General features: G+C 46.8%; 1 protein-coding gene across 1 annotated transcript; it reads left to right on the forward strand.

Moving 5' to 3' along the window:
- The first annotated feature begins 1,578 nt into the window (after nt 1-1,578).
- Nucleotides 1,579-6,602, forward strand: LOC123128383 (soluble starch synthase 2-2, chloroplastic/amyloplastic). The gene is made up of 8 exons (XM_044548367.1): nt 1,579-2,157; nt 2,419-2,743; nt 2,927-2,991; nt 3,601-3,678; nt 3,769-3,879; nt 3,985-4,029; nt 4,769-4,942; nt 5,282-6,602. Exons 1-8 carry the CDS (start codon nt 1,882-1,884, stop codon nt 6,236-6,238), a joined length of 2,031 nt encoding a protein of 676 aa, XP_044404302.1. The 5' UTR covers nt 1,579-1,881; the 3' UTR covers nt 6,239-6,602.
- The last annotated feature ends 3,422 nt before the right edge of the window (nt 6,603-10,024 follow it).

The raw sequence follows: 10,024 nt of genomic DNA on the forward strand, positions 1-10,024 counted from the left end.
AAGTAGTGGAAGATCTTGTAGCTTGGAACCACACAAGGTCGGGAACATTTTCAGTGAGATCGGCATATCATGTTGAGTTTGAGAACCAGTTTGGACGATACTTTAACCGAAACAGCCAAGGCAGTGCTAACGAGCATGGGGTTTGGAAAGATTTATGGAAATTAAGGCTACCAGGGAAAGTTAAACATTTTGGTTGGAAAGTGCTGAAGGGAGTTTTGCCTTGCTATGGGGTGTTGGCCAGTCGGCACATACCTTTACTGCCACAATGCCCGCTTTGTAATATCGGATTGGAGGACATCCAACATTGCCTGTTCACGTGCTCTCGAGCATATGTTATATGGGAAAAGCTGGGGTTAGCGACCGAGATTGACAGGGTGATCACTCAGGACCGCTCGGGCTCGATAAACCTTGACTCCTTGCTCCAGGTACATGAGACGGTGAGTAACATCCCAGCACCCGAATTCATATTGGTGGCCATGTGGTTCATCTGGTGGCAGAGGAGATTGTATACCAAGGGGGAAACTACCCAGACGACAGAACAAGCGGCTATGTCAATACAGGTTCTAGCCACTAATTTTGTACGAGTAAATACTCCAAAACAGGCTGTTCGGAAGAGTGATCAGGTTTGGAAGAAACCGGAAGTGGGGATGATTAAAATAAATGTTGATGCATCCTTTATTGCGGATAATCTCTCAGGTGCTTGTGGAGCAATAGCACGCAATGATCAAGGACAGTTCTTAGGTGCAGCCTCTAAGCTACTACCCCGGTGTGGACTGAATCTAGTTGCAAATTTAGGCTGCACAAAGCTGGTGATAGAATCTGATAGCACAAGGGCGCTGGAGGCAGTTTCAAACCCTAATGCATATATGGGACCAGCAGTGTCTATTATAGCAGAGTGCTCCCTAATGACAATGGAATTTGCTCATATTTCCTTTGATCACTGCAGTAGAGAGGCGAACACAGTAGCGAATGCTCTAGCAAAGCATTATATTAGCATGAAAAAGTCTGAAGTATGGAAAAACATCCCTGACTTTATTCTTCATCTCTTTGTAAACGACTTGGCTATCATTTGATAAACAAAGTTATATGCTCAAAAAAATATAGGATGTGATGGATCCGTGGATAGAGTGCGGACTCTGAAATATGTCCTCGTGAATTGCCTTCCTTATCGCACCTCGGATCGCTCATAGGTAACCAACCATGCGGACGAACTCATCGCTTTGTATAAGGTTTCGTGTAGAGCAAAGATCCAATTCTTCGCCCAAGCTTTTTAAACCAAGCCATCGGCCTCGAAATTTTAAGCTAGGCCAATGTGCCAACGAGTACCATCGGCCCATATTTCCAACAGTGGAGCCCAAGAGCCAGTGACGCGAACCCCCAATCCTACACGGCACATGGGTACATAAACTACAGCGGTTCCCGTGGACCCGCAGCGACGCTTGACCAATGAGCAGCGGCCAGCACTACACGTGACGCACGTTGTAGGCAAGGATGGGCCCACCCGTCATCCACAGGCCGTGTCAAGCCCACAGAAAAAAAGGAAGAGCCAACACTCCGCCGTTCACTCCCCTCTACCCGTCGTCTTCCTCGGCGCGGGCGCTCTAGCTCTTCCCAGTCTCGGCCTCCGAGCTCCACCACACAAGCCGCTCGCCTGTCCCCGGCCTCCAGTTCCTCCGCCTCCCGCCCCCCCCCCCCCCCCCGCTCCGTACCGCCGCAAAAAACCTGCAGCCACACGTAGCCAGCGCAGATCTTTCTTCCACCCGCGCTTAATTTCCCTCGTGCTCGCGCCGCTCGCCGTCGCCCTCGTCCACTACTACTCTGCCTTGTTTGTCCGGCTGTTTCTGTTCATCCCCGAAGACTTCTGGCGCGTCGGATCCCGGGATGTTGGGGCACATCGCTTCCTCGTCCGCGGCGTTCCTCTTGCTCGTGGCCTCCTCCTCGTCGTCGCGGCGCTGGCGGAGCAGCTCACCGCGCTCTTTCGGTGCCGCCGGTACGCGGCTGCATTGGGAACGGCGAGGGTTTTCTCGGGACGGATCGGTGCCGTGCCGCCGTGTTTCAGCAGCAGCGGCAGTGGCTGGTGGTGAGGAGGGCGCGGGGAAGGCAATAGCAGGGGAGGGCTCGAGGCAGGCAGCCTCTGGGCAGCGCGGCAAGCTCGAGGTTGGTAACGCTCGTATCATTCCTTCTTTTCCATTCGAAATTTCTGCAAAGGCTTTGCTTGTCAGAGTGGGTGTTATTTTTAGTGCAGAAAGCGCAGTTCAGTTTAGTCGCCCTTTCTGTCGGAAATGTAGCCTCACGTGCAGTTTTTGCCATGCGTTTTCCCTTCACTTTTGTTACTAACAGGCATCATCCGGCATTGACCTTCAGTTTTTATCATGCTTTCTTATGCTGAACTGTTGATGGGTTCCATTGCGTGCTCAGGCTGCTGAAAATGAGGATGCTGTTTCACAAAAATCAGTTGCATCTGCACCCAGGCCAGATAGTACCGTTGCAGAGCAACATTGGGCAGCTGGGAGCAGATCCGAAGTCGATCCGTCAGCTCCTGTCTCGGCGGCGGCATCAGGTTATTGGAAAGACGTCGTTGTCGCTGAACAGGTTGGGGCTAAGGTTGATGCCGGTGGAGATGCAGCAAAAGTGTGGAGTTCTCCGGTTGACAGTGAGAACATGGGGTCTGCTCCTTTGGCTGGCCCGAATGTGATGAATGTCATCGTTGTGGCTTCTGAATGTGCTCCTTTCTGTAAAACAGGTGTGCATACATAAACTGAGCAATTAGACTTCCCTTTAGTTCTGTTTGATTGAGCTCGAGCCTCGAGCAATCAGACTTTTTTTTTCTTTTTTCTTTTTTTGCGAAGGAATGAGCCTTCAAACTTAGAATGTACTACTCTTAAACTTGTGTGAATTGTTCTCTGACTAATGATATCGTGCATAGGTGGGCTTGGAGATGTTGTGGGTGCTTTGCCGAAGGCTCTGGCAAGAAGAGGGCATCGTGTTATGGTACCCACTCCTTTGCTTTTCTCTTTGCTCCATCTTGCAAAGGGAGATCATGATTTACTTAATTAGTAGATGAATATTTTTATATAAAATGTAACCACATTTTGATGCCGATGCTCTCCATAAGAGGCTAAACATGTACGACCTCTGTTTATTTTTACAAGACGTTTTAGACTTTCAGACACTGTTCAAAACAGCACAAAGCAAGTTGTCTGAACGTCTTATAAAAACAAACGGAGGGAGTAATTAAGTTGTGCTGCAACTCGTGCTTGAGCAACATTTAGAAGTTGTTGTTCTTTTCAGTTTGTGTGCAACATGTGGAAAAGAAAAACTTACACTATAACCTTGATTGTTTGAATATTTGTCTAGGCTCTAATATTATTTATGCATATGAAAGAAGAAGAGGAAGAAGAAATGCGGCGTCATAACAGAACTATTCATTCTTCATGTTTGATGTAACATGCTCAATATAGATGAGATGACAATATGCATGCCTAAGATGCCACTTTTCTGTATAAGGGCTTTGTAAATTTAAGTGTAGAGTATGTCCGAAATTGAGTATGCTGGCCTAGTTTGGAAATAAGTAATATAAGTTTTTTCTTTAAATTTTAGGTCGTGATACCAAAATATGGAGATTACGGAGAAGCTCGTGATCTAGGTGTTCGCAAACGTTACAAGGTAGCTGGCCAGGTATGTAAAATAAAGAGTCTGCAGTATTAGATGAAAAGTGTAAGGAACCATTGACTAGATCAGTTAATTGAATTGTTGTCTGGCTTGCAGGATTCAGAAGTGAGCTACTTTCATTCTTATATCGATGGAGTTGATTTTGTGTTCTTAGAGGCCCCGCCCTTCCGCCACCGGCACAATGATATTTATGGAGGAGAAAGACCGGTAAGCATCTGTTTCCCCAGTGCTTTCTTAGCCATAGAAAATCAAACCGAATTTCTCTTAATATTTATGTAATTGATGTGTGTACCTTTCCATCATTTTTGGCAGGATGTGCTGAAGCGCATGATTTTGTTCTGCAAGGCTGCTGTGGAGGTACCTTTGCAAATTGTATTGCTATTGATGTGTAAACAATTTCCCCCGCAAAGAAAAGATGTGTAAACAATTCACAAATAACTACTCTCTTACACAGATCATCATGGTCCGTTTCAAATACTCATCTTACACCATTACCTTTTTTTCGGAGAAAAGACCATCATGGTCCAGCTTTTGTAGAAAGCAAGTAAAAGTTTCATATAAGTCCTGGACTCACCAAATTTACAGGTAAGAAAAACTGAATGGAAAATGGCCATGCGCTGAGAACATACCTAGTCAATCACCACCATTGCTGAGACCTAGCAGCTGCGTACACATTTGTGATCAAAGTTTCTATGGCTTGATTGTGCACTAAATTGATGCCTATTCAGGAGCAGAGTGAGTAATTTGATCCAATTCCTTCATCGGTAACTATTTACATCTCGATGAAATTTTTTAAATTGACCATATAAATTGGTTCTTGATATTTGAAACGTGAGATGTCTCTTGCTCCTTTGGACTCATATAAGATGAACTCTACCATCGAACAAGCTGACAACTCAAGCTGAGTTTCTTGCAGCAAGCCGTATGTGCGCTTTATTGATCAGCTTGTCTTAAGTCATAAGAAACACAGGACAGCTCAAGCTAGCATGCCTGTATGTTTGGTTATTCTAGCGTAGATGAACTGTCATTATGATCTTCAAATTAATTATGCACCTATCCAAATGAATACAATGTTCATCTGTTCAAACATTTGCAGGTTCCTTGGTACGCTCCATGCGGTGGTACTATCTACGGTGATGGCAATTTAGTCTTCATTGCAAACGATTGGCATACTGCACTTCTACCTGTTTATCTGAAGGCGTATTACCGAGACAATGGCCTGATGCAGTATACTCGTTCTGTTCTCGTGATCCATAACATTGCTCATCAGGTTTTACACCTCAATCTTTAACTGCACATTTTTACTCGAGTACTAGTTGAACCATCAGTGTACCTTTCATTGGAAACGAGCTGACCTTGTATTGTCATTCCATAAGAGGTTGCCATGCATGATTTTTAGGTTTAACAACTGATCAGCAGTGAGAGCTTTTCATCTGCCAATCTGTCTTACTTCCTCCAGTTTAGAACTATTTGTCATGTCACCACATTTTTATATGAAAATTATTTGGCGACTAGTATAGCTTCATGAAAGTTAATCAACAAATGATATGCTCCACATTTTTTATCTTTTATCGTGCCAAACCTGGAGACTAAATATTTGGCTTTGCAGGGACGTGGCCCTGTAGATGACTTCAACATCATGGACTTGCCTGAGCACTACATGGATCACTTCAAACTGTATGATCCCCTTGGCGGCCAGCACAACAACGTGTTCGCTGCTGGCCTGAAGATGGCAGACCGGGTGGTCACCGTCAGCCATGGCTACATGTGGGAGCTGAAGACGATGGAAGGCGGCTGGGGCCTCCACGACATAATAAACCAGAACGACTGGAAGCTGGACGGCATCGTGAACGGCATCGACACGGCCGAGTGGAACCCCGCAGTCGACGTGCACCTGCACTCCGACGACTACACCAACTACACCCGAGACACGCTGGACATCGGCAAGCGGCAGTGCAAGGCGGCCCTGCAGCGCGAGCTGGGCCTGCAGGTCCGCGACGACGTGCCGCTCATCGGGTTCATCGGGCGGCTGGACCACCAGAAGGGCGTGGACATCATCGCGGCGGCGATGCCGTGGATCGCGCAGCAGGACGTGCAGCTGGTGATGCTGGGCACGGGGCGGCCGGACCTGGAGGACATGCTGCGGCGGTTCGAGGGGGAGCACCGGGACAAGGTGCGCGGGTGGGTGGGGTTCTCGGTGCGGATGGCGCACCGGATCACGGCGGGCGCGGACGTGCTCCTCATGCCGTCGCTGTTCGAGCCGTGCGGGCTGAACCAGCTGTACGCGATGGCGTACGGGACCGTGCCCGTGGTGCACGCCGTCGGCGGGCTCCGGGACACGGTGGCGCCGTTCGACCCGTTCGGCGGCACCGGGCTGGGGTGGACGTTCGACCGCGCGGACGCCGGCAGGATGATCGACGCGCTCGGGCACTGCCTCAACACGTACTGGAACTACAAGGAGAGCTGGAGGGGCCTGCAGGTCCGCGGCATGTCGCAGGACCTCAGCTGGGACCGCGCCGCCGAGCTCTACGAGAACGTCCTCGTCAAGGCCAAGTACCAGTGGTGATGCGGCTGATGCTGACCCCTCTACTGCAACGCATGCACGTACTTAGGGGACAGCCGGAAGTGGTGCCCACGATCGCGATCACTGGCGCCCCGGAGTAGCCAAGTGTCACGCGATGCCACCGGCGGCAGCCGGACGACGGTGGAGGTAGTGAACCGTGCCCGTGGCGCCGCCCAACTTTTGGGTTCACGAGTTGTACACACCAGTTCAGTCAGGTTCGTGGCTTCTGTGAATTACCGAGTCGTAGGCGATCAAATAGGAAGTTGCAGAGTTTCTATACTGCCAATTTTCTCAGCTCTTGGTGTAGAAAAACACAGTTCTGAGAAGGTTCATCACTGGACGCTGACCACGTTCACGTTCTGTTTCATGCTCCCTCGGTTTCAAAGTAATTCCAGTTTTAGGAATATTCTAAGTCAAACCTTCTAAAGTTTGGCCAAATTTATAAAAAAATCTGCTAAGATCTGCAATATCCAATATATATAAATAATACGAAAATATATTTCATAGGTTGTTGACTCGTTAACGCGTCACCGAAGCAAGCCATGTGGTACTGTTATACATACTGTTTATTACGTCCTATTTTTTCAGAATTTTAGGAGTTACAGAAACATATGTATTGAATCGATTGTTACATATTGATTTGTTTAGACTATTCCTGAAATATAAGATGCGCTTGACTTTTCACATGCTATAACACTTTTGACTATTCCTTGCAAAAAGAAAATGGACATCGATATCTTCCGATCGATCGGACCGTTACTGACAGATTCGAACGATCCCACCCCTAGTACGTCGTGAGGCCGAGCCAGCGCAATAAAGCCCTACAAACCCACCTGGCATCCACTCCGTGTGAGGTCCCACATGACGAGGCAAAGCGATTGACCCTGGCCCACCCCTCACGCGCCACCACCTCCATAAAACCTAGCCCTCTTACCTTCACTGCAAGAAATTGATCCCCCACGCTCACAGTCAAACCCCTTCCTCTCTCTCCCTCGCGGCATCCTCAAATCGCCCCCCCCCCCAATTTCATCCTCCAATGGCTCCGCAAACCACGTCAGGGAACCTGAAGAACGAAAGTTACCACTGGATCTAGCCTAAAACTACCACCAACGACATCACAGCTTACCATGCCTTCGGGATCCATACGAAAATATATTTCACAGGTCATTGACTCGTTAACGTGTCACTGAAGCGAGCCATGTGGTACTGCTATACAAACTGTTTATTACATCCTAATTTTTCAAAATTTTAGGAGTTACAGAAATGTAAGTATCAAATCGATTGTTACACGCTGATTTGTTTAGACTATTCCTGAAATATAAGATGCACTTGACTTTTCACATGCTTGAACACTTTTGACTATTCCTTGCCAAAAGAAAATGGACAATGATATCTTCCAATCGATCAGACTGTTAGTGACACATTCGAACGATCCTACCCCCAGTACGTCGCGAGGCCGAGCGCGTGAGGCCGAGCCAGCGCAATAAAGCCCAACAAACCCACCCGACATCCACCCCTCATGAGGCCCCACGTGACGAGGCAAAGCGATCGGCCCTCGCCCATCCCCTCACGTGCCACCACCTCCATAAACCCTAGCCTTCTTACCTCCACTGCAAGAAACTGACCCCCCCTGAGGGAGTCCTGGATTATGGGGTCCTCGGACGTCCGACCTGTGTGACATGGGCTGGACTAATGAGCTATGGAGATGCAAGACAGAAGACTCTCTCCCGTGGCGATGGGACTCTCCTTGGCATGGATGGCAAGCCTGGCGTTTGAATATGAAGATTCCTTCCTCTGTAACCGACTTTGTACAACCCTAGTCCCCTCTGGTGTCTATATAAACCGAAGGGTTTAGTCCGTAGAGGCAATCATAATCTGACAGGCTAGACTTCTAGGGTTTTAGCCATTATGATCTCATGGTAGATCAACTCTTGTAACCCTTATACTCATCAATATCAATCAAGCAAGATGTAGGGTATTACCTCTATTGAAAGGGCCCGAACCTGGGTAAAACTTCGTGTCCCCTGTCTCCTGTTACCATCAACCTTAGACGCACAGTTCGAGACCCCTACCCGAGATCCGCCGGTTTTGACACCGACACCCCCCCCCACACACACACACGCTCACCGTCAAACCCCTACCTCACGACATCCTCACATCGGCGGCACCACGTAACCTCTATCCCCTTCCACCACCACCAATTTCATCCTTCAATAGCTCCACAAACCACACCAGCAAACCTGAAGAACAAAAGTTACACTGGATCTAGCCTGAAACTACCAGCAACGACATCACAACTTACCAGGCCTCCGGGATCCAAAAGGAACAAGAAACGACAGGTAAAATCTAACTATCCTACAGTTGATGTATTTTCAAGTCAATCCAAAATCAAAAGCCCCCATCAAAAAGGAAAAACCTAGAAATCAAGTGGAAAAGGGGGCCTTTTCCCTATTTTTACCAATTTGTGTGCATACAAGCTACCAACATGTGTGCAAAATGAGTTACCAGGGCAATGAAAATGTGTACAAAAAGAAGTTGTGCATGATGTAGTTGTCAACTGGATCTAAATGGGTTTACAAAAAGAGTTATCAGGGTAGACATAGAAAAAATATGAAAAAGCCAACTCCTTTCAACTTATTTGACAAATCATGTAAATCTGCTACAAAACAATGATTGTATGTGAAGAGAAAGGTTACAGGTCCCCAACTGGATCCAAATTTGTTTTGATTGTTGTATAGAAAAGAAAGTAGGAAAAGCTACCATGTTGTTTCATACAAAGTTATCAGCTCTAGGATACAAAAAAGTACCAGGCTACTATCACTAAAAACCCATGTGTAGTATAGAGTGTTGTAGAAGGGACTAATGTTACCAAGTGGAATAGACTGCCAATTGACTACCAAGTTGTTACTGTAAAAAAATTGACAATATCCAAATCAGTGCAAAAAAAACAATACAAGAAATTGTAATGTTGAATTGTATGCCTGATGCAATTAAATGTGTAAGCATGTACTACAAGATGGCGGATAACCACGGAGAAAACATGAATGTCATAGAGAGTGGTGGGGAGGCAAACAGCAGGATGAGGGTTTTTTTGCGAGGAAAACAGCAGGATGAGGTTGCACATATGACTAGCTTTAGCTCTGCCAACCTCAACCACGATGTGGCAGGTAAGAGTCAATTCAACAAAAGTGTTAAACTCTCTGTCTATGATGTACACAAAATATTCTAGTGTTATCAGCTCTACATCCAAAAAATTACCATGCTATATGCATTGTAATTACCATCCTGGATTTTAGAACTACCAGGCTTCTTACAAGTAAATTACCATAGAGTGTTTGCTATTGTTTACAAAGCTCTAGTTTGGGGAAAAACTAGCACTCTATTTTAGGGTTAACACAAAACATTGAGCATGCAAAGATACCGACTGCAACAAAGTCATATTTACTTGTCTTACTGAATCCATAACGAAAAAATGTTTTCTGCTATTTTACCATGCCAACAGAGTGCAAGTTACCACAAAAAACAAAACAAGTTTAAAAACCGATGGTCCTTTTCATGTGAAAAAATGCAAGTGCTCCACCTACGAGCAACCCGAGGATCCAAGAGCCAAACAAGGAAGCAAGTGCTAACATTGGGGGGAAGAAAGTTTCTTTGATGAATCAACCAGTGAGCCGGCAAGTCCAGAAATAGGAAGGGTGAACAGTGATGAAGGAGACGTAAGCATCGAGGCATACTCCACGCCTAAGCCTCCTTATACAACAATGAAGTTCGACACTTATGAGGAGGCTT

This window comes from Triticum aestivum, chromosome 6A, assembly GCF_018294505.1.
Source record: "Triticum aestivum cultivar Chinese Spring chromosome 6A, IWGSC CS RefSeq v2.1, whole genome shotgun sequence".
Taxonomy (NCBI): Eukaryota; Viridiplantae; Streptophyta; class Magnoliopsida; order Poales; family Poaceae; genus Triticum; species Triticum aestivum.

Coding starts and splice junctions, on each gene's coding strand:
- LOC123128383 (XM_044548367.1), top strand. CDS start 1,882: ATGTTGGGGCACATCGCTTCCTCGTCCGCGGCGTTCCTCTTGCTCGTG. Junction 2,158..2,418: donor GGCAGCGCGGCAAGCTCGAG/GTTGGTAACGCT, acceptor TTGCGTGCTCAG/GCTGCTGAAAATGAGGATGC. Junction 2,744..2,926: donor TGCTCCTTTCTGTAAAACAG/GTGTGCATACAT, acceptor TATCGTGCATAG/GTGGGCTTGGAGATGTTGTG.